Source organism: Nematolebias whitei, chromosome 2 (assembly GCF_014905685.2).
Source record: "Nematolebias whitei isolate Nwh7 chromosome 2, NemWhi1, whole genome shotgun sequence".
NCBI classification, from domain to species: domain Eukaryota; kingdom Metazoa; phylum Chordata; class Actinopteri; order Cyprinodontiformes; family Rivulidae; genus Nematolebias; species Nematolebias whitei.
In genome coordinates this window covers 31,976,620-32,002,314 of record NC_056499.1, presented here as the reverse complement: position 1 = coordinate 32,002,314, position 25,695 = coordinate 31,976,620, and the positions used below count along the sequence as shown (strand labels likewise).

At 40.4% G+C, this 25,695-nt stretch overlaps 1 protein-coding gene across 1 annotated transcript in view; it reads right to left on the bottom strand.

The window, feature by feature from the left end:
- Positions 1–24,139, bottom strand: part of mtss1lb (MTSS I-BAR domain containing 2b) — an 87,485-nt gene extending 63,346 nt beyond the window's left edge. The window contains exon 1 of the mRNA XM_037691262.1: positions 24,006–24,139. Within this exon, the coding sequence (XP_037547190.1) occupies positions 24,006–24,092 (87 nt within the window). The 5' untranslated portion in view covers positions 24,093–24,139. The remainder of the gene's footprint in view (positions 1–24,005) is intronic.
- Positions 24,140–25,695: the final 1,556 nt, after the last annotated feature.

The window sequence follows — 25,695 nt, the reverse complement described above, 5'->3', positions numbered from 1 at the left end:
TGCTGGACATGGGCACCAGCGACCCCCGTGACCCAAAATGGAATAAGTGGGTAAAGATAATGGATGGATGGATATCTTTATAAATGAATTTTAGTGTATCACCTATGAACTCAAAACTATATAGGTACATTTGTTAACCATTATAAACTGCATTTAGGCTCCAACAATGTATATCATGTAATCATCACAGAAAATGTTCAGAGCATGTTTGAATAGTTTCATAAACTTTAACTACTTTAATTGCCAGCATTGAACTAAATATTTATTAAAATGAATAAAAGGTAACATTTAATAAACTTTGTTCTGTTTCACAGTCAAGTGACGCTCCACTCTTTAGCTGTTCTGACGTATAAATGCACATTTTGACTCCTGGTAGGCCTCCTTCAGACTGACCCCCAAAAACACAAGCTACTAGAAGATGGCTGAATCATAAATCTTTGATACCATCTTACAGTGTGAAAGCAATCATGATGCTACACTTTTAGTCCTTGTCAAATAGATTTTTCCCTTATCTGCATCCCTGCTTTTCTTCACTGGTGTCAAACCCACTTACAAAATGGGGCCAAAATTAAAACCTTTTTTCAAACTAAGGGCTGGTTTCAGAATCTTCATTAACTCAAGTCAGATACCCAACGTCTTTTCATGGTTGCAGGTTCCTCAGCAAGAGTTTGATTGGTCTCATTTGATGTTCTCGGTTGCACTTTTGACATCATAATCAAAGATTAATGAAAAATATTAAAGAGATAAAAGTATTTTACATTTAAAATTACATCTTGGGGGCCAGATAAGATGTCAACGAAGGCCACATTTGGCCCCCAGGCCTTGAGTTTGACACATGTGACTTAGACCATTATGAGACAGGTTAGTTTGACCCTACTGATCATGTTGTTGCAACAGTAATCCTACTCAGATGAGAGGAACCGCAGATTCAGACATTTGGTGCATGTGCTTGGTTGAGGAGCCAATGGGTCGAAGCGACCATCTGTAGGATTATGACTTAATGCCTCTAAGTCAGAATGCTGCCTAGACGCGACGATATCAAAGTGCCGCGGATCCTCTGTTGGTCTCTGATAGCCGGCTCCGGCTGGTGCGGAGAGTCACCCGCGACCGGGACGAGGTGCGTCCGAACCGCGGCTGCACCTAGCCAGATGCACATCGCATGTTTGATGGGGGTGCACTGCTAAATGACTAACAGACAACCTGATTCTGGATCAGGGTTTCGTAAGTGGCAGAGCAGCTACCTCGCAGTGATCTGTTGAAAGACAGCCCTCAATAGAAAATTAGGGGCAGCAGCAGCTGAATGGTTACAGCAGTTGTCCTCCACTGCAGAGTTGGAGGTTATTCACGTGATGAAGTGTCCCTGGGCAAGACACTGAACCCCTCATTGACTCCAATGTGTGTCCCATCAGTGTATGAATATGATAAAACACTGACTAATCTTTGTAGAGATCTAGTAGAGTGCTGTATGAATGGGTAAATGAGGGCACAGATTCTAGTGTAAAGCACTTTGAGTATCTTGATAAGATGGAAAGGTGCTATTTAAGTACAGTCCATTTACCATTCACCCTCACCACCAAGCCAAGTCTGACTTTTTTGGATAATGCATAATTAATGGATAATTTCTTGGATAATAACTGGGACCCTGTTTACATAATTTCGTTCCACCACATGTACCACATGGGGTGCGAATGACAAAGAACCTTGAATCCTTGGATATACATGGCATATTCATGTCATAATCAAAGGTGTAGCCTTGGCACAAGGCCAGTGTGGCTAATTAATCCTGCTGTAGTGAACCAGATGACCTCAAATCTACCAGATGGACAGAGACTGTTATTTTCATTGATCTGAATGAGTCTGGGCCATCTGATGAACTTTCTTTCTTGAATTAATCAAGCAGAAAAGACAATTCTTTATAATCATTACTGTCTTACAAATGTTTTGATAATCAAATTGTGTTAGTTCACTCAATGCTTTACAGGTTGAAAAGAACTACTAATTTTCATTTTACATAAACAGTAAGTAATGATTTTTGTTCCTCATTCAGAGAAGAAATCACCTGAATATGCCTTTCTTGATTTTCTGTCTGAAATGAGCAAGCTGTCGTAAGTATGTGAAAGGTTGGTCTTCGGTCAACTAAAATGTTTACTGAAGAAGAAATGTCATGTTTAAACTTTTTCAGAAGATTACCAAGAGTAGACTCCAGAAAGTCTGCTGTTGCTGCAATAATCTTTTCTGTATGTTGTAAACAATCCTTGACTTATGATAACATCTTACGTCACAAATCCACTCCTCTTTCTGGTCCTTCCACGAATCAGAAAGCTCTAAATTGAACAGGAAGTCGACCCAAATAAAATGTGGCAACTTCTCAGTTCATAGAATAGAGAATAGAGAATTATGAATTCCAGAGTCCAGGAGAATAGAGAATTATGAATTCCAGAATTCCAAGAGAATGAGAGTTCTAAGAGATGCAGCCGGTTATGAAGAGTTTGGAGTTATGAAGAACCAGGGACGTTTGGGATTATACTTCTGTTTGAACTAACCACGCACGACTCTCCGAGGATTTCTAGCTGTTCTGAACGGAGGCGCTGAAACAGTCTGAAGGACTCTTACTGAGCTGATCTATCGTCAAACCAGGTAAAGATTTCCTCTTCGACTCAAGTGTACCGTGGACGGGCTGAGGATCTGACGAAGCGTGCAATTTCTGGTTAAACAGATTAAACTTCCCTCACACAGTTCTCTGTAAGATAATCTCCTTTCACTCTAAAACCCACCTCTCTCTCATAAATCAGTACAGATATTTTAGAAATATCTTAAGCAAAGTCCTCAAATCACCGCCGAGTGATTTGAAGTTCATTTTCTGTGAAACTGTCTGTTATTATTTTCATATTTTGCCAAATTAATGTAAATGTTTGATGTTAAACTTTGATTCTGAAAATAAATGATTCCATTCATTTGATGGGTCAAAGATAAATAACGTCTCTCGTTACATTTCTGTTAAATTCAATGCACGACATTTACAGTCAGAAAAATGAAGAACTCGTGAATATCGTATGCATATATAATTCATATATTTGTCATACAACAAGTGACACGTACCTCACGTGACTCACTACACTGCTGTACATTTTGACAGTCAAGCCACCTATGTCTGTGTGATCCCCAATTAGGAATAGGCTGTTGCCACAATGAACTAATTCCCCTTTGCCATGGAAATTTTGTACATGCTCATAACTATTTTGGTCTTATCAGATCAGAAACTTCTATCACAGTTTTCTTATGTACCTAAAGACCTCTACAAAAGCTTGCAGAGACCATCCAAGTTCTGGTTACATGTTTACACTGCAGTGAGATCCTGTGTGAAGAGGACCTTGAGTGTGATGCAGTCTGATGATGGCCCTACATTCCTTTGCGCGTTTGTTTTTATTGTTTTGTGCTAATTTGCACAAAAAAAGACTAAAACTGCTGTAACTAAGAAATACATGTAATATTGTGTAGTATATTTGACTTGGTTTAAGGAATTCTGACTTAACATGTCAACAAAGTCCATGCTCAATAATCCAGGTATGCAATCCAACAATTTTCAGTCAGGTCATCTGGACAGTTTGTTGGACTTAACATGCTGCATTTATTTATCATTTGGCTTCTGATGTCTCAAGGGTATCCTTTGTTTCAAGAAAGGATTCATCTGGGAGAGGCTGCTTTTTTGTTCCAATATCTATCATGTATTTACTGTATATATATATATATATATATATATATATAAATTCCGCTTTTAAAGATGTTAAAATGCTCAAGTACTTTAGGTTAAAGTGTGCATTTGTTTCAACAAGACGGCTTGAAGTCTGCAGCCATGACACCAAAGGGCAAACACATTGTCAAGTGAAAGACTTTGAGAGGGAGACACTGACTGTGTGAAAAGTCTTTGGGATTGTCAACTATTACATCACCACTTCCTGTGTCACAAAAAAAACCCTCAGCACAGCATGCATGATTACCTCTTGAGCATACACTCATGAACACACACTTTACACTGGCTGTCTCAGCGTAACATCACCAAACCACTTGATCACTGCCTTATTTCACCGTTAGTCCAACTCAGTGGTTTACAACCGAATTTGGTTCAATGTAAAACACTCAGAAGCTGCACAAACGTATGCAGCCAAACTATTTTTCTGTTCTCTTTATAAAACACAATTTGAGTTTTATTGCCTTTCATTTCCCTGCATATACCACCCTCCATCCTGCTTCCTGTACCGCTGCCTATTTTATAAAGATTACTTAAAGTGCTCAGTCAGGCTTTTTTTGGTAGAAAACATCCAGACTCTGATCAAAAACATCTAACAAGCAGTTCAAAACTACAGATGGCATCCAGTCACTACAGTGTGTTAAAAAGATGTGTAAAAGTTTAACAAGCAAAGCTGATAAAAAACCGTTTGCATACACTGCATCAAACAATTACACCCCATACCTGTGTTGGTCTGCTTTTTACCCATCATGGTTCTAATAGCGTATACTTTAGAAATGAAAATTAGCAGATTCAGTCATCAGTTTTTAATACTGTAGTTGTTATTGGTGGTTTTTTTACACCTGGAAATTCATGGCTGTATTCTATAATGTGTTTTGTCAAAGACTGCATGTATCAAAATACAGCTTCAGTGCTCTATAGGGGCCGAGATGGTGTAATAGGTAGGGCAACCAACTTGGAACCAGAAAATCGTGGCTCAGCTCCTGGCCATGCCCACATGACATGGTGTCCCTGAGCAAGACAACTTATCCCTAGTTGCTCCCCAGGTGCTTACATAACTACCCACTGCTCCACCTCGGTGTATCTCAGGTGCAATGAGTTAAATGCTGACAACCAATTTCATCATTGTATGGGAACATACAATGATGACAACACATAGCACTTGCTTACTAAACTTACAGAAGCTAACTTGAGAAGGGTTTGAGATGTCTGCAACAACTGTGACTATTCTGAGAAAAAACTTGTGGAACAAAGATTTTCATTCTGTTTGTTGTTCAAAATTCAAGCAACAAGAATGTGAAACTCTTTGACTCGCACAAGGAAACAGAGAACCCCCCAAAAACTTCAGAGACATTTTGGAGATTCCCTTGCAAATGTTATTTGTGAACAGGTGCACCTGAGTCAGATACTACCCTAAAGCTAAATGAGGAAAAAAAGAGCTTAAATTAAGCTTAAGGCAACAAATTAAAATAACATTTGAGGTTAGCCTCTAATATTACATTGATAGATAGATATATACTTTATTGTCCCCAAAGGGAAATTTGTCTTGGACATCGTGAGCTAAACAAAGCTTCTTCCAAAACTAGATACACTACAACAAATAAATATTAATAAATGATACATTATATTCATATACAATTATATATATATATATATATATATATATATCATATACAAATATATAATTGTATATTCATTATACAAATAAATAATACTCATATAGTCCATCAAGAACCAGATGTAAGACACTTCATCTTCATCTCCAAGATACGACCAGCTTTAACAAAACGGCAGGATTTAACACCCTGCAAATGAAAATGTTTGCATGTAAAACAGCAAGTGGTATGCAATGCTAAAAGTGAGGTGCATGACAACATCCAATGATGGCAGCATCTATTTATTGACTAGGTTAGAATGTTTTCCTTTGACCTTGAAACGTTTTTTATTCTTGCCAGAATATCTTCTTTTAAAGTTTCTGCTCTTTTTCAAACACGTTCAACAGAGAACCTCCTAAATGGTTCTGCAAAATACTCTGTATGTAAGAGTCATGAGAATTAACTGAACCAGTTAAATCCAACATGTACATATTTTAATGGAAACAGACAACTAATAATACTACTACTTTTTAAGACAAGTAGTAGTACTTAATCCATTAATTAAGAAACCTGGACTTGACCCTTCAGCTTGCTCAAATTTCTGACCAACTTCCCTTTCTGTCCAAAATCCTGGAGTAAATAGTTTTTATTCAATTAAATGAGTTTTTGAATGAGAACAGAATTTTTGAGATCTTTCAGTCTGGTTTTAAGCAACTTCACAGCACTGAAACAGCATTAGCGAGGGTTTGTAATGACATTCTGGTATCAAATGATTTTGGTCAATTTGTGGTACTTGTTCTCCTTGACCTTACTGCTGCTTTTGATACTGTTGACCACAGTATCCTTATATTGCAGCTGGAATACTGGGCTGGGATTGCAGGTGGTGCATTAGAATGGTTCCACTCATACCTGAGTGACAGGAGTTTTTGTGTCAAGGTTGGTAATAATGTATCTGCTTCAATACCTCTTTCCTGCGGGGTCCCACATAGCTTGATTCTTAGACCCCTTCTGTTCTCAATGTATTTGCTTCCTCTGGAGTCTATCCTGAGGAAACATGGTTTTCATCCCATTGTTATGCTGATGATTGTCAGATTTACCTGCCTTTGAAACCAGCTAGTGCTTGCCCCATTCACCCTCTCCTAAAATGTCTAGACGACATTAAGACATAGATAGCTTCAAATTTCTTAAGTTTTAACAATCAGAAGACTGAAGTCATTGTGTTTAGCCCTAGGTCTACAGGTATAGGATTTATCAAAATGGAATGACTTAAGTATTGTCAGGTCACTTTTATTTATAGAGCACATTTAAAACAGAAGCTGTTACCAAAATGCTTAACAATAACATAAATAACAGTAAAATTAATAGAAAAAAAACGACACTGATAATACTGAAAAATGAATTAAAAGCATTAAAAACAGGAATACGTAACAAAAAAATACTAAATCAACTCACACTGTGTGCAATTCCAGAGAAAACAGATGTGTTTTTAGCAGAGATTTGAACACATGAAAGGAGGTGTCCTGCCTAGTGTTGGAGGGCAGATTGTTCCAAAGTTTGGGGCCCATGACTGAAAATGCCTGATCACCTCTGAGCTTCAATCTTGTTTTTGGAACAACCCAAAGCAGCTGATCTGATGATCTCAGGGCCTGAGAGAGAACATATGGTTCCAGTAGCTCAGAGAGATAAAGAGGCCATTTAGTCACTTGAAGGTCAACAAAAGAATTTTAAAGTTGATTCTAGTACGCACAGGGAGCCAGTGAAGGGAGGACAGAACTGGAGTAATATGGTCAAACCTATGAGTTCCAGTTAAGAGCTGCACAGCAGCATTCTGGATGAACTGGATGCGAGATAGAGGCCTGGCTCACCCCAGCATAGAGTGCACTACAGTAATCCAATCAGGTCATGATAAAGGTATGGTTACTCAAGGTTGGGTCTGGACAACACTGGCTTGAGCTTAGCCACTTGCCTTAATTGGAAGAAGATTTTCTGCAGAACAGAGTTGATTTGTTTGTCAAACTTGAAGTCAGAGTCTAAAATCATCATGAGATTTTTAACAGACTGCTTAAGATATGGCTGAAGCGAGTCCAAGTTTATAGGAACAGAGGTGGTGGTTGAGTTAGGGTCAGCTTGGGTTTCCTGAGCTATCCCTAGAGTGAGCTATGCTCCTATAGGATTAGACTGCTGGAGGTCAAATTGACCACATTTGCTCACTCTGCTGCTGTCTTTACTTGCTCTACTTTGTTTGTATTTGTAATTATTTCTATCTTTAATGTAGTTTTTGTCTTTTTTCCAATAGAAAGTACACCTGGACCTGTCATTCTGTGTTTGTTTGTTTCTCCTTTCTGTCCTCTCAAACACAGCCGGTTGAAGGAGATGGCCACTCATTCTGAGGCTGGTTCTGTTGGAGGTTTCTTCCTGTAAAAATGGAGTTTTTCCCTTTCCACTGTTGCCTACATGCTTGCTCAGGATGGGAGACTGCAACGAAGTGAAGATTCAATGCAATCTGCTGGCTTCCTAGATAGATAACTTTTACTAATTGGCTTTTATAATGTATGTGAATGTTTCTGTTCAGTACCCTGAGATGACTTCTGTTGTGACTTGGTGCTTTATAAATACACTGAATTGAATTTATTTATTACATAATTAAGAGAAGTTCAACAGAGCAAAACAGTTGTTTTGTCGGATCATATTTTACAAATACCATAAAGTCTCACCAAGAAAAAAATCTTGATATTTTGCAGTTTATTGTTCTTTCCTTTCTCATCTTCTCTCTCCAATACATAGTAATCCTTCATTTCATCCCATCATGACTCTAGACTCAAGGGTGCTGTCAACAGTCCTCTGGCCTAGTTCTCATAGCTCCAGTCCGCCCAGTCTGTCCAGCTTTCTATTGAGAGCCCCACTCCAGCACACACTACAGTGGACGAAGAGCTTACTGTCTCCTCTCGTTCTTTTGTTCCCTTTGTTTCCCCCACAGCAAGACAGAAAAACAGAGGAAATCCAGCAAGAGAGACAGAGGGAGAGGGGGAATAGGTGGAGGCAGGCAGCGAGGGATGTGGGGATTAGCTCTTTTTTCTGTTTTATAACCAAGCCAATTCCCACATAAAAAAATCACAAGAATCAAACAAAAGTGGCTAATCTCACAGTGCTTCATATGCAAAATCAGCTGGCTTGGAGTTTTAAAAAAATGGATCAAAGTAATTTTTTTTATGAAGGATGGGGATGGATATGTTACCCACAAAGACAGTATTAAATGTTGCCATGTCACCCTGCAAGAATTGGTTTTCTCTGCACCATTTCACTAACACAGTAACAGCAATCCTGTAGTAAATACTGACAAGTGCTGATATTACCATTTATTATTATCATATTTTTAGATATAATCACAATTTTATGACAATAATACTTGTTTGACACTGGATGATGGCCTTTCAGATTGAATAAAAATAAGCTAGAACATACAGTGGTGCTAGAAAGTTTGTGAACGCTTTAGAATTATCTACCGCATGCCATTGTTCTTTTTTTTTTTCTTTTTTTTTTAAGTAATTGAAATTCTGATTAATATGCAATGTACAAAATCTCAACTTAGCCTATTCTATATCAGCTGTAAACACTCTTGATGTATCCACATTTCATCTCTCCAAAATTCCATCCACCTGAGTAAAACAATTATCCAACCACAGGGGCTGGAGGTGTGGTTCAGAGGGAACCGAATCAGCATGAAGATGATGAGACAGGGGCTGCTTTGCTGCATAATTGATGAAGAGCAGCAGTTAATTCCAATCTATACTCAGTGACGAGGACATAGAGGAAACCATCTGTGTGTTGTTGTGGCAGTGTGCTGCAAGAAAAGACCTCATTTACATCCTATCAGAGAGACATCTGGCCTGACATAAAAATGTTGTGCAATGCAAAATGTTACACAATAAATGTGCACAATCTCATGCTACTTTATAACAGCAGGTATGGGGGATAAAAATTAGAGTTTATGAAGGAAAGTAGGATTTGTTTTAGACTAAAGAACTAAACATAAAAGAGTTTATTTTTAGCGTCGCTAATACCCTCTTCCCTCCATGACCTACACAACCTGTTGGAAGATGATTGGACCGGAAAACTTTCTTCACTTTAGAGAGAATCATGATGGAGCTTTGTTCTTTGCTCTCTCATCAACTGTTTCTTGTTTCTTCCACTCCCTCATTATGCTCTTTAACAGGGATGTCCAGACTGGTCCTCGAGGGCCACTATCCTACGTTTCAGTTATTTCCCTGCGCTTCAGGTTCTGGAGAGGCCTATTAAACACTCATTGATTCAAATCAGGTGTGTTGAATCTAGGAAACGTCTAAATCATGTAGGATAGTGGTCTTTAAAGACCAGGATTGGGGAACACTGTTTTAGGAGTTTTTCCGCTCCACCACACCTGATTTGAATCAAGGGGGATTAACAGGCTTCTGCAGAACATGAAGAGGTAATCCAATCACTGAATCAGGTGTGTTGGAACAGAGAAACAAGTAAAACATGCAGGATAGTGGCCCTTGAGGACCAGTTTGGACATGCCTATGTTAGAATATCACGCCACTCCACTTCTATTACAATTGCCTCTTTTCCATGGGTCCTGCTCAGCTCAGCCCTTATTGGGCCGGTACAGGTTGGATCGCTTCATTTTCTGTATCCACAGTACCCATTAGTGCCACTTTAGTGGGCGGATCATTATTATCAACGCACCGACACCGCTTTAAAAACATTCTCATTATATGTTGTTCCATCTAGCTCGCTCTGAACTTTTTCATAAGCAAGCAAATACAAAATGCCTGAACTTCAGCATTTGACCACAGTTGTGACTAGGGGTGTACATGACCAGCTTTACCACGATACGATATTATATTGATTTGTTTGTATGACAATACGATTTTTCTCGATATCACAAAGTCTGTCGCGATACGATTTCGATTATTTTTGATTCACAAGACCGTGATCGATATATTGCGATATCAAATGCCCATCTCATTTACATATAAATACATTTAGAAAAAACAATTCAAATATCCATCCATCCATTTTCTTTACCCGCTTATTCCATTTTGGGTCACGGGGGTCGCTGGTGCCCATGTCCAGCAATCACTGTGCGAGGGGCGGGGTACACCCTGGACGGGTCGCAAGTCCATCACAGGGCCACATGGAGACAAACAAACATTCACTCTCTCACTCACACCTAGGGACAATTTAGAGTTACCAATCAGCCTAACATGCATGTTTTTGGACTGTGGGAGGAAACCGGAGTACCCGGAGAAAACCCACGCATTCACGGAGAGAACATGCAAACTCCACCCAGAAAGGCCCCTGGACCGGGGTTTGAACCAGGGACCTGCTCGCTGAGAGGCAGCAGCTCTACCAGTTGCGCCACCGTGCTGCCCCTCAATTCAAATATGATTTAACCATTTTATTTTTGTTATTACAGGCACCAGGCATTTAAATAAAAAAATAGTTTTTTTCTTAATTAATGAACAAATAAAAATAAATGACCTGTTCAGTACAGTCTCACAAGTCTCATGTTTAAGTGCATTTTTTTAAAACCAGTTAACTTAGAAATGGACTGATTACCTTTCGGTTATAAATAAACAAAAACATATATTGAGCTTACATAACATGGCTACCAATGCCGTGTTTCTTCTTCAGGTGAACGGCCAAATTTGTTGTGTTTCCCAAGTATTTTAACTCACACTGACACCTGTTGCATACGACATGAGTTTTGTCTGTTGAGCCGTCCTCCTGGTGGAATCCAAAATATTTCCACATTGTTGATGTAAATCCAGCAGGAGAGTGAATTTCATTATCTCTGTTTTCTGCCTCGTCTGCCATGTTGCTGAGGCGGCCGCAGAGTGCAGCCACACACGGAAATGGTGACACAGACGTGCCTTGGGAATTTAAAAATAAAAGTGTGTTTTAAAGATGACAATATGAATCAATGTTTTAGTTTTGCCTTGATATAATTGAATCATTAATCATGTAATCGATATATCGATTTAAATTGATGTATTGTTACACTCCTGACATTATTGTTTATTTATACCTTCAAAATACTCCAAAATATGCTCCTCTGGATTCAGATTGTTTCTAATGGCAAGTTAAAAAGAAAATGGCAGATTGGGTTGCGGTGGACGTTTCTGAAACTCCCCCCTCCAACCAATGACTCCGCCCCCTGACCAATCAGTAACCGTCAGTGCGCTGACGTCACATTTTAAGGTCCTGCTTGGCCTCAATGGAACTGCAGAGAAGTATGTACTGAAAAAACAGGCCAGTTCCCCGAAGAAGGCCCTGTGGAAAAGAACACGGAACCGGCCTGAGCAGGGTAAAGCGGGGCCAAGGAGGAACTGTGGAAAAGGGGCATGTGTGTGCTGTTGTTTTCATAACCTCGTTGCAATCTTGGTTATGGTCAAACTGTAAGGTCAACAAGGCCAGTCCTGCTTCAGATAGCCACACCAGTGCAAGCAGGCCCCACATCATGGACATGCTGCCACTATGCTCCACCTAAGACTTTAAAATGCTACCACCTAAGTAAACCACCACAACTTTGCTACAAAGGTTCTGTATATGAACAAAAACCCTCACCACCTAAAGAACTTTATTACTTATGATAGGAAAATTGCAGCATTCCTAACATACATCTGAAGATCTCATCAAGACACCAGCAAGGACCACAATTCTTTCTTTAATTTCACAAGTTTGTTTTTTATATCCAAAAGTATTGCTGCTCTAAACCGTAATTAAACAGGCCTCTTTGCTGTAAGCTGATGACTATTAGCTTACAGCAATTAGTCTGTAAGACGATTGCCATAACTTATGAACCATTTTGCTGCTCATGTTGTGTTATCAAACATTACCCTCATGTGAATCTGTGGATATTGTTTGTACTGTTAAACTCCATCATCTTTGACATAGGAAACCAGCGTTGAGTATTATAAACCATTGAACAAATGAGTTCTGCAGTTCACTGATCATTCAACCCCCCACCCCCACACAGATATAAAAGGCACATGTGAAAATCAGATATTTAGAGCATGAAGACGTTTTTCTTTTCTTCCACTTTCTTTCTGAGTTGAACAAGAAAATATTGATTTGCGCCTTTCATTGTTATTGTCTGTGCCAGTCTCTGGCCTGTTCATAATGATCAGTGTGTTTTACAGTGAACAGCTGAGGCTGACGAGAAGGCTTTGACAGGCCCAACAAAGACTGTCTTGGCTTACTACCAAGCAACCTCTTTGCCTCTGACAACTAGTCCTTCCCATTCATCTACATCGGCTCTAATAAGCCTCGGGCTCCAAATGACCTCAGATTTTAACAGGCTCTAACGAGGGAGATGCACCTTTACATGCACTATGATTCTGTTGGCACGTTGTGATATCAAAACAGGTTTTACATATTGTTTTTTATTCTGGGTAAAAATCTAAAATAGATTTTTTTATTCATGACTCCAATGAAGGGCGGCATGGTGGCTCAGTTGGTAGAGCTGCAGCCTCTCAGCAAAAAGGTCGCTGGATCGAATCCCACCCTAGGACCTTTCTGGATGGATTATGGAGCGTGAACTTTGGTGTTTCTGTGTGGAGTTTGCATGTTCTCTCTGTGCATGTGTTGGTTTTCTCCGGGTACTCTGGTTTCCTCCCACAGACCAAAAACATGTATAGGCTGATTGGTAACTCTAAATTGACCCGAGGTGAGAGTGTGAATGGTTGTTTGTCTCATTTGTCTCAATAGCTATGTTTACATGCGCAAAATTATTTGACTGGATTGAAATGTTTTCGGATTAAATAATTCGAATGTATCGTTTATATGGGCACAATTCATTCACGACGAGCGTTTAAATGCAGCAGGCTTTTATTACGAAAAGAAGTACTGACATGCGCAGAGTGGTAAATGCTCTTTACAAAAAACACTGAGAAGAAGTTTTACCTCTGTGATGAACATAAACAAACCTGAGCACCCAAAATGGACCCGTGACAGGTTTTAATGCGGGTGGAGAGGTGTGACTGAGCTACAGGTAATACAGATCACTTTGAGCTCTTTCAAATTTCTATTAGAAATGTGGTGTTGCTCATTGACCAGTTTTGCTTCCCTGACATGCTAATATTATTAGCATCTACCAGGCGGAAATACATGAGGTAGACATAGGTCACACATGTGCAGTTAGGTCAGTTTTTCACAATCTGAAAAAAATGAACAGATTAAGTGTTTATATGCACACCGTTCAGATTATGAATTGGCATAAACCACCCGTCTCATTCAGATTACAAATTCATTCGGATCGAGCTGAATCAACAAACAAATAATCTGAATGGGGCGTTTTACATGATGCATTTTTATTCCGAATGGCCGTTTAATCCGATTACTTATGTCCATGTAAACATAACTTATGTGTAACTGTGATGGACTGGAGACCTGTCCAGTGTGTCCACCGCCAGCGCACAGCGACTGCTGGTTATGGGTACCAGTGACCCAAAAAAGAGGAAGTGCTAAAGATATGGATGGATGGACGGATGGACGGATGGATGGATGGATGGAAGGATTCCAACTTTTCAACAACTGCAGCTTCTTTACAAACTAAATATTCAGTTTCACACATAATCACAAGACTTAACATGAAAATAGATTTTCTGTGATCTTGTAACAGATAAAAAGTTAAAGCAACTTATATAAATAGTTTTGATAAAAAGCTAGCAACAGCAGAGTGTGAAACGTGAGGTTCACCATGAGATTCAATAGCATGTTTAGGAGCATAAACTTCCATGACTGTTTTCTGAACTTTTTCAAACTCACAAGTATTTCAAGTCCATCACATTTGTATTCAGTTGTTACAGCATCTCACTGCAACACTTCTTGTTTTCTTAAGATATTTTGCTTTAGACTTAATTGTGTTCACTTGTATGACACAAGGGCAGCACGGTGGCGCAACTGGTAGAGCTGCTGCCTCTCAGCGAACAGGTCCCTGGTTCAAACCCCGGTCCAGGTGCCTTCTGGGCGGAGTTTGCATGTTCTCTCCGTGCATGCGTGGGTTTTCCCCGGGTACTCCGGTTTCCTCCCACAGACCAAAAACATGCATGTTAGGCTGATTGGTAACTCTAAATTGTCCCTAGGTGTGAGTGAGAGAGTGAATGGTTGTTTGTCTCGTTTGTCTCTATGTGGCCCTGTGATGGACTTGCGACCAGTCCAGGGTGTCCCCCGCCCCTCGCACAGTGATTGCTGGACATGGGCACCAGCGACCCCCGTGACCCAAAATGGAATAAACGGGTAAAGATAATGGATGGATGGATGGATGGATGGATGACACAAGTTGAGACAAATTTTAGCACAAAAATAATTACCACATTTCTTGGTAAAAAAAAATCAACGCATTTTCTTAACAAATGCACTGATTTTAAAGTTGCAGAATGAGTACAAATCATTAGCCCTCCACCACCGTGCTTCACAGCTGGTAATAGGTAGTTTAAGATTATAATAATTTCTCCTATAAGCTGCTTAAAACAAAACCTTTTTTTTAATTATGCTCAAACCAAGTTTTATTATGTTAACTAGGTCTTGTAGAATATGATATGCTATTCTTGTTTGTTAATGTCTCTCTCTCTCTTGCAGTTTCTGACTATTGCACAGTCTGACCTCAGGTTGAACTTGCAAAAATGTCACCCTTGGAAAATCGATAAATGTCCTAAATGTTTTCTACTTCTAAATTATTGTTCTCATGCTACCATTTTTTTGCCACCGGCTGCTCCCTTCTTTAGGGGTGGCTGCAGCGAACTAACTCGCATGAAGACTCGACAATTGTTCTTACGCCAAATGCCCTTCCTGATGCAACCACAGACCACCGAGCTACCACAGCCCTCTGTGTGGAGCAGAGGGCTGCCACCTAGGATGCCCAAGGAAGCAAATGGTGGGGGTTAAGGGCCTTGTTAAAGGGCCCAGGGTGGGGAAAATGAGGGTAGAGGCAGGTGTGGGTACTTCACCTTTCCAACCCACATTTTGATGTTATCGGTACTGGTAGTTGAACTGGCGATCTTCCGATCACAGGCCCACCTTCTCTAACCTCTGCGCCACCATTCCCCAATCAAACTATATAGATGAACAAACACCCATGTTAAAGGTTGTATTATATTTATGCCCCAATATGCAACACCTTAAAGGAGAAAGTGTTTAATTATGCTCCTAAAGGTCCCTAAGACCTGGTTTAAAACTCGGGGCGACCTGTTCTTTCAGGCTGTAGCCCCCAGACTGTGGTATGACATGCCCCAGTCTATATGTGCTATATGCTATATAAAAAAAGTTTACTTACTTACTAATGTTACCGATATTAAACCAATGGTAAAATGTTAGGAATTCAAGCAAAATGAGTTTATGAAAAAGCCACATATTTTTAATGTAAAAGACATGAATGTGAACATACTTTCTGTACCTTAACAGATTGTTTTGAAGCTTTGCACTACAACACACAACAGAATAACAAGTGTCTCCTTAAAAATAAAGCAGTCACAATATGGCTTTTAAGTCAGTTCTTTTGGCTAACAGAAATGTTGTAACTCTCCTGATGGATGTCCACTCACATTTACATTCTAACCTGAAAGCACAAACAGCAGATTATTTGAGTTTCTTCGACTTATTACAGCATAAAATCCAAACATTACAAACCTTTCATTAATCATTAATTGTGCTTTATAAAAGTTGAACATTCAACATATCCTCTACAATAAAGTCTTGGTTCTGATGAAACCAGGACTGGATGGACCCAGAGAAGCTCCAAGGATGAGAGAGCTGTTTTCCCTCACTTTCTGTTAACATGTCTCCACAACAACTATTTGTTGGGAAGTTCCCTGGACCACAGAGACACAAAACACTCACCACAGACTGGTTCTAATGATATGCCTCCACAGAGCAGCTTCTGCGTTAAGTCATATGACAGATTTGTTGCAAGCTTTTGAAAAGATGTACAACAATGGGTAGTTTCAGTAAAAATACTAACACATACCTTCAAGTTCTCTTGGTCTAGGATCTTGGTCATTTTGTATTTAACCAATGAGACAATAAGTTTTAAATTACCGCAACTCGTGAATTTTACATTTGCTTTGAGATACTAAAGATTGTGCTTCGAGAACAGCTGGAAACACAAAAGGCAAAAATAAACTATAGTAATTTTTAAAAAAAAGTATTTTCTAAGTCTGATGGAAACTAATTTTTCTCTTGAATGTGCCAGTTGTGCAAAAGCTTCTAAAAAATGTAAATGTGTTCTGCGTTTTGTTTCTAAATGAAAACACGTTTTTTCCACTTGATTTTTAAAACTTCTACCAAGCAATTGGTAGAAGTTCTATTGGCGGCAAACTGGAAAAAAAAAATGTTGTGAAGGTAGTCATGATACAGCGCCTGTCGTGGTACTAGCCAGACAGTTTTTCTTACTATTTTCTAAGACACCTTGATCAATGCACCCATCTCTGGCACGACTCCTTCAGACCATGTCATGACTGCTTCATGACCTTGTCACAATTATGATTGAATTTTAAATTCTAAATTAGGTGTTAAGTCCTGCTTCAAAGAAATTTTGATTAGGCTTTGTAAAGGGATTTTTATTCTAAACACAATTTCGCATCACTGATGATGAATGTTGCAACCTAGAAACATCCTCTGCTAGCTTTAAAGACACGATGGACAAGCTGCAGGGGACAGTTTTATTGGTAATGCAGTACCTGGTTGAAATTTGTACCCTTATTTTTTTAAAGCCTTAGTTTAAAAAAATAAATAAAAGAGACTTGAACCTCAAAACTTTATGTTGTAAAGATGGGAGACTGTGACAAAATGAAGACTCAATGCAATCTGCTGGCTTCCTTCCTTAGATAGAAGTTTTCTAATTGGCATTTATAATGTATGTGAATATTTTTGTTCAGTGCCCTGAACTAACTTCTGTTGGGACTTGGCACAATATAAATAAACTGATCTGAAGAGAATTTAATTCATTAAGCCTAGAGGACATGGAAGATATGAATCTTGAAAGAAAATCCTAAAAGGATCTAAAAGGTCTTTTAGATCTAAGTGCATGTCATAATGAAAGTACAGTCTCTGTATTTCAAAGCAACTCAAAACAGACAGGATTTTTCATTAGACCAGCTATGGTACTGAAAAAGAACCTTGGGTTATTTTTATTCTCATCAATTAATGATGAATAATACAAAGTTCTAGCTTTATGGAGCACTTTTTTGTACATTAGCAGGCTATCTCTCCATGATAGGTAAAATACAAGAGTTTACAAGGGTTCAGTTTCTGTGAAGAGGGTGACTTGTGTGAAGCTATCACTGATGGTGAGGCGTTAACTGAATTTGATGAGATGCTAATAATTTCACTTTCTTTTCCATGAGGTCCATGGTCGTTAAAGATCAAACATCGCCTCCACAACCCACACATCTTACATCTTTGCTTCAGACTGACAAACTGACCTGTCTGCAGTCCAGTTTTGTATCTGTGCGTCTTTGCTGCTGGCAATCCAGAAAAAATAATAATAATTTTCATGGACTTTTTACAGAGAATGTTTTAACGCAGGCCATAATTCCAAACCCTAACCTTTAAACATCAGACCAAAACCTTATACTTTGTACTGTGTAAAGCAGCTCCAGAGAGTACAAAGAATCAAAAAGTAAAAACTAAATAAACCATGTCAGGTTCTCTTCAATATCACTACTTCTGATGGGATCCAAACTCAGTTGACTTGTTGTGTGTTGGTGTTCATTCGCTCAAAGAAGTTCAACATATGAATTGATTGATTTGATATTCATGCTGTTATTTATTTTATTTTATTTTTTATCTGTGAAACTGAGTTATTTGTTGCCAAAAGCAACAACAGCTCACCTCACAATATAATTTAGTCTTTATTTTTAATACATATTTTGTGCAACTTGGAACTAACCACAGCCATGTGCTGGTGAAGATTCTCATGGTGTGTATAACGCACAATACATGAAGGTAAAGACCACACTGGGTGGAGGACCAGCTGAGGCACGAAAGAGGAAGGGAGGAGCAGGAGGAGAAACAGGAAGATGACAAAAAAGAGGAAGAAAAAGTACTTTCTAATCACCGTAAATCGATTCTGCTGACACTAATGTACAACACTTTGGTTCTTGTTGTGAACCCATAAGACAATTTGACACCAACGAGAATCTGGAATAAACTCTCCATCTTCATGCTTGTTTCATCCATCATTGACATCTTTGTACTTATTCTACATTTCTTATTCAGCTCATCCACTTGAACTGACCGTCATTTAGTGAAACAACCATCCATCCTGTTTTCACATGGGAGCTGAGTGAGAGGCGCTCCTTCACAGGGCCACATGGAGACAAATGAAACAACCATTCACACTTAGGGGCAGTTTAGAGTTACCAATTAACCTAACATGCATGTTTTTGTTCTGATAGAATATATATATGTGCACTGAGAGAACATGCAAACACCACCCAGAAAGATGAAAGACTGGGAGTCGATCCTGTGACCTTTTTATTGAGAAGCAACAGCTCCAACCACTGTTCAGCCGTGCCACCACTCAGTAAACAACTCAAGACAAATCATTTGTTCTACTCCATTTGTTGAATCTTCTTTTACTTTTTTATTACTCAACAATTTGTCTCATTCAAGTTATTGACATTATCATCAAACTGTTGAAAGAATATATAACTCTGTAAATATATTGATCAGGTATTGATCATCTATAACAGCCCGAGTTAATAGTATGGACAGAGATTTTACAGCAGCTGGCTCAGTCTGTCTGTTTTCTGCTTGTTTGTTCAGCCAACTTAATGAGGTGCATGTTTTTATAACCGAGTCGATGAATAATTCATTTGGAGGGCACAAATCAAGGAGAAATAGAAAACTCACTGTCTGCTGTGTCTTACCTGTTCATACACTTTTTATGCCAAGAGACTCAGACCATCCTTGCCCATATGGGAAAAATAGATTTATGTTTGTCACGTTTTTATGCCAGAGAGGTTCCTGAGGTTGTCTAGATCCAGCAGTCCACAACTAATTGTTTCATTTAGATCCTTTCAGATTCCTAACATGTTTTTCCATGTTCAAGGAAAAAGTCATCAAATTTTATTTTTCTGATTTAGCTCTTTTTAATAGTTCTGCAAATATGATGACAAATGTCAGTGAGTGAACTGAAATTAGACAGAATTTTGAAAAACCTAATTCACTCTGAAATAACATCCTGATTCAAGCTTTTTTGAGTTTTGTTCATTTGAATTTAAATCAAAACGTTAAATATAATTTGAGAAAACAAGTGGCAGATGATGGAAGAGCAGGTGACTGATCCTGACAGTGAAAATATCAGGAGGTATATATCAACTTTTTTTGTTATACATTTCTGACATCAAATTAAAAAACTACGGCAATGATTTTTTTTTTTTGAAAAGCAAAATAAAAAATCTACATGTTCATTTGTTTCATCTGGTAAAGGCCGTAAACATCGGGGTGAGCAGTAAACACTGATTTAAAACCATTGTTTTCTGCTGAGCCTCAGTGAGGCGGATGACTCAGGCCCCATTTACACGGACACGGCAGGGGGAAACAGAAAAAAATCTGCATGGACACAGAGCGGTTTTGTTATTTATATGGAACTGCAGAACTCCCCCCGAATCTGCTGTAGTTACCATGCCGGGTCATTAGTTGGCGCTGTGAATTTTGTACATTTACCTAATGCATGGGGCAGCTGTCTGTAAGGTCCTTCATCTGGGCTGATAGCCCAGTAACAACAAAACTTAAAGCTGGATTTTGGATACGAGTCGACGGATTTGATGCCAAACGGGACCGCTTCGTCTAACAGCTCGACACCGGTCGCTGAGCGGACAAGAACTGACGAGGATGATGTCGGTCTGCTCACGCCGGTGCTAATGAGTAGCTGTCGAGCAATGCTACAGCAGGTAGATCCACGTTCTGGATAATATTTGCTTGTGTTTACTTTGTGTACACAACAACCAACTGAGATTTATTTTATTTTTCCTGCGAGGAGAAGCTGTCCTCCCACCAGAGGTGGACCGGTTCCATACAAGAGTACACCTCGGCCCGAAGGTCGGCGTTGCAGGAAGACGTCGAAGAGAAAGATGTTGGAGCAACCATTCACTTGAACGTCCCCTCAGTTCTTTTTTCCAATCCATTCAATGTTTTATGCTACATATGCAAAGGAGTGAGAACCTGAACAAGCCAGATAAACAGCATGGCATCAGTATCCAGGATGGCAACAGAGAGGAAGAGTACAGTTCATGAAGTTTATAGTTAACAGGTTTTTAATAGTGTTCAGTTTTCTTATCTGTGTTTGTGTGACATACAGTTTGTGGTGTTGAATGAATAAATAAAAATTAAATCTGATGTCTTCATTTTCAACTAATGACGTGATGTGTTCTACATCATCATTTAAGTCACATAACTTGAATTAAATAATGTCCAGATAGTTTCATTTAGCTCAGATAGCTTCATTGCATAACAGAAATATTGTTTATTATTGTTAAACTGTTACTATTTAGCACATTTAGCATGTTATAGTCCAGCGCAATGCGTGACGCCTGCCTCGACGGCTCGTTCAATAAATGACGATTTCTAACTCGATCTGACTGGCGTCTCTTCCCAACACAGATGTTGGTCACAGCAGCTACATTCAGTCGTAGATTAACTATGAGACCCAAAATATAACCCATCAGTCGAAGCAGAGAAAGCAGCATGTTATACTTCGCCACCATTGTTATTGATAGAAATAAGCCGTTGGTTCGCGCGTGCGTAGACATAGTAATAGCCTGTAGTGTGCATGCGCTTTAACACCTCTGCGGAAAATGTTGACACATCAGCGGGCGGTCCATCAGAAAACCTCCACTCTGAGAGGTGGGTTGAAAAACCTCTGGATTCAACGAGGGTGGCTACTGTCATGTAAATGAACAGCCGAACAGCAGAGAAAAAGATGCAGTTTCACCCCAAATACACACCGTGTAAACGGCCCCTCAGTGACTCTGCTCACAAGGCTTCTTCCTCCTTGAAGCTTCAGGAATTCACCCATTTCTGATCACAGCAGCACGTTTTTAGCCCAATGGCTCATATACTTCAGAGAGTGCTGGATAACATAAACAGGACGGTTACTGGAGCACAAATGAATAATAGATGAAACAAAGTCGGAGACATGAAGATGTAAAGAGAAGCCTGTAAACTAAAGGGCTCTGAACAAAGGTGTAAAAACTGAATGAGTATGAGTCACTTTCTATAAAATTCAGAGACAAAACAGATAAAATCAGCTTGTTAGAAGAGCTGTGTACAGTAAAAGCTTAAATCACTACCAATCTAGCATCTTTTAGATATTTATCCAACATTTAGTGTCTGCTTGTGCTGCTGTAATGATAATATTTTCTACAAGTGGAGGCCATCAACCTATTCAGACAGATGAGGTCTGGACTTTCATTGAATTATTGGAACACCTTGACATTTTTTTTTTTTTACAGTCAGTTGTTGTAGTTTTGAAGTTGTGTGGGATCACTGTTCTGTTTCATGACCCAGTTTCAGCCAAGCTAAAGCTAAATCTTGGACAAATTTCTCAAGGTCCAAGGTTCTTTATTGTCATTCGTATCACATGTGGTACATGAGGTGGAACAGAATTGTGTACTCAAGGTCCCAGTAACACCCAAAAATAGCAAAAATATAAAATATTAAAAAGAAACAGTAAGACATGCACTAAACAATAATACTATAATATAGTGTATTAAACAGCAGCCTGAACATGAGTCTGTTGTGAGCAGATGGGTATGAATACAGCTTTAAGGATTAAAATCAGCAGCATGGATAATCAGCAGCACAAACAAAGTGGCATATCAACCATTAAAGTAGCATTACAATGATTTTTCTGGTTAGAGATTTATGAGTCTAACAGCCTCAGGGTAGAAGCTGTTCCTCAGTCTAGTGGTTCTACACTTAATGCTCCTCAACCTCCTTCCTGAGGGAAGCGGGGCAAAAAGTGTGTGTGCTGGGTGAGTGGAGTCCTTCATGATGCAGGTGGCCCTCTTCCTGCATCTGGAGGTGCAGATGTCTGTGATGGTGGGGACAGATGGTCTCTAGAGTACTCTGGTCTACAGAGGTGTTCATGGTGCACCTAATGACTGCACTGTGCCCAGATCCTGAGGCTGCAAAACAAGTCAAAATCATCAGCCTCCCACCACCGTGCTTGACAGTTGCTATGAAGTGCCTGTGCTGATATACTGATAGTTTTATACAAACATGCTGCTGTCAGTCATGGATAAACATCTCTTGGTTTCATGTTCAAAAGACAAAGATTGACCGGCAGCAACCATTGCTTCTCTGAGATTATTGCTGATGTCTTTCCTTTTTGTCTTGTGTTAATCTCTGTGATCCAGATAAGCAAAGTGACAAAACTCCCCGTTTCATAGAGGTGGTCATGTTTGCTCATCAATCAGGTGCATTTGATCCTGGCGGCTACTTTCCATCTGTCCATCCAATTACCCCCTCCTTCCTTTCCAGTTTGTAGGGTCACTGGTGCCCATATCCAGCAGTCACTGACTGTGAGTGGCCAGGTACACCTTGGACAGGTTACAAGTCCATCAAAGGGGCACAGAGACAAACAACAACCATTCACTCTCACTCACAGGGACATTTTAGAGTTACCATTTAATAGCATGCATGCTTTGCTGTACTTTCTGAAATCTTAAATTGGCTGTAGGGGTGGATATTTTTAACACACAGCTTTTCCCTTTTGGGTTTGTTTTTTTTGTTTAATAAATAATGGCAATGTGCAATATGTCGTGTGCTTTTTGTTATCTCTTCACATGTAAAACTAGTGGGTGGCCTTTCCTTTTTTTTCTCCATATGGGCTATATAAACATTGAGTCTGTATCTAGGAGCAGTCTTTAATCATTTATCAGAGCTGATGTGCAGTTTTGTCTTCTTGTGTGACTGCCACAGACAGAAGGAACCTGTGTCCTCCTAGAGCTGCGAGCACATCATGAGAGTCATGCAGATGAGACAGACAGACCCTCCACACAGACAGGCACAAGGACCAGAGAGGATCCGTGTCTCTGCTGGCTTCTCACGCCTTCAGTGTTTTTTATTTTTTTATTTTATTTTTTTCTTGCCGGAGATCAGGCTGACGACACATCAATGACGCTGCAATCAGAGGCTGAGAGCCACGATCACGTCTACACCTCCTTCTGACAGGAGAAACAATATAGTCCCATATAAAGCGTTGATGGAGGCCACGTGCGCACATCACAACTCAACTCAAATATGACAGACGTGCTGATGAACCCGGGTCGGAACATGGAGCTGCGCGCGGTGCTCAGTGCTCATCTGTGGAGCGCGTCCGAAAATGGATGCACTGATGTTTGCATGCGCAGCCAGTAATCTGGGGTGGTGGAGCTGGACTGTGGGGGTGGGGGGTAGTTCAGCCTGCAGCATCACCTCATGCAAAACGGTGCCATTAACCATCTGTCATCATGATTCCATGAAACAATCAAACTATAAGATTAGAAGAGGTGTGCGTGCACGCGTTTAGGCCTGAAGGTTGTGACACCCGGCTTCATCCTGATCCGGGGAAGCGCGTGTGTGGAGCCACCGCAGCTCCAGTGTCACGAGCTCAAAATAAAAAAGGACATATTTACCTTCATGTCGTTGACAATCGCCTGGAATAGACCCCCGAGGGCCCCGCATTCCTTCTCCACCGTCTCCATGTTCGCCAAATCCACCATTCAGCGCAATCTGCAGGAGCGCACAGCAGCTGCGCGCCACCAACACCCAGCAGGAAGAGGGGTAAAATAAAATAAAATAAAAATGCCAAAAAATGGATGTAATTCCACAACAGCACGAGTTGGCTCTCCGGCTTCTCCTTCAAACCGGGAGAGAGCGACACTAACAGGAGGAGGGGGGGTGCAGGAAGAACAAGAGGAGGGGGAGGAGAGGGGAGGAGAGATGCCGAAACGACAAGCCGGTTGTCCTCTCCGTGAGAGAAAGGTGTTTTTTTTTTTTGTTTGTTTTTTTTAAGAGGGACAGATGAGGAGGACTCTGTCTCCCTCCCTCTGTGTCTCACGGTTCCGGCGCGGTCAGGCGGTGGGGGGGCACCGTGCGGATGGGACCGGGACGAGCAGGCTCATGTTGACGGAGCCAGCGCAGGAGTCGGCCGGGACGCATGTGAAGGCAGCGCACAGAGGAGCGGAGCTATGTGTCACCCTTAGAGAGCGCGCGTGCGTGCGCGTGTTTCAGAATGTGTGTTCACGCACGTAGAGGCAGGCAGTGATTGGTGCAGAGGGACTGGGCTCAGCGGCGCGGGGAGAGCAGCCAGTAACAAGATCCTGCTAAAAGAAGGCTGGACGACTCTGATGGTGTGTCACATGGTCGAGTCTGGGCTCGTGCGCGCACGCACACACATCCTTACACACACGCGCGCGCGTACGCACACCTGATCACCAGAAGAACACTCAGTGGGGGGTAAATGTCAGATAGATTTACATACTGGAGGGCGTGTGTGTGTGTGTGTGTGTGTGGGGGGGGGGGGGGGGGGGATATGTCCTGACAAGCCAAATATATCATTTCCAACAGAATAAAAGCAGCTCACCCACTCTGCGACCTGTGTGGACAGCTTGTTGAAATATCAGCTGCTCAGATTTATCCAAGAAAACACCCAACATGTTTCCATCACTTCCGGCTCCATCGCTTCTTTGGAAGGAAGTGAATTCCTTTAATCCATTCACATCCGACTGACCCGGTGTTGAAATGAACTTGGAACAAAAATAATGTTTGGAAAAAGCTCGCAGTTTGTCCTCAGGCAGGGGACAGGCTGTCCCAGGCCTCAGACATGAAGCACTTCTGCTTCAGAAAAAAACAAGCTGTCACTCACATCCTGAGACGTTGTTACTTCTGTATCACTCCATCCAACCATGTAGCACGTTTGATGGTTTTCTTCCATATTTTTAGGCACAGTATGAAAATGTGCATAGAAGAAGATTCAATTTCAGTTCAATTCAGTTTATTTATATAGCGCCAAATCACAACAAAGTTGTCTCAGGGCACTTTATAGAAACATTCACATACATAAAAGCCAACCTGAAACCTGAAAAGGAAGAAGTGGGATGATGTATGGATGGATGTATGGATGGATGTATGGATGGATGGATGTATGTATGTATGTATGTATGTATGGATGGATGGATGGATGTATGTATGGATGGATGGATGTATGGATGTATGGATGTATGGATGGATGGATGGATGGATGGATGGATGGATGGATGGATGGATGGATGGATGGATGGATGGATGAATGGATGGATGGATGGATGGATGGATGGATGGATG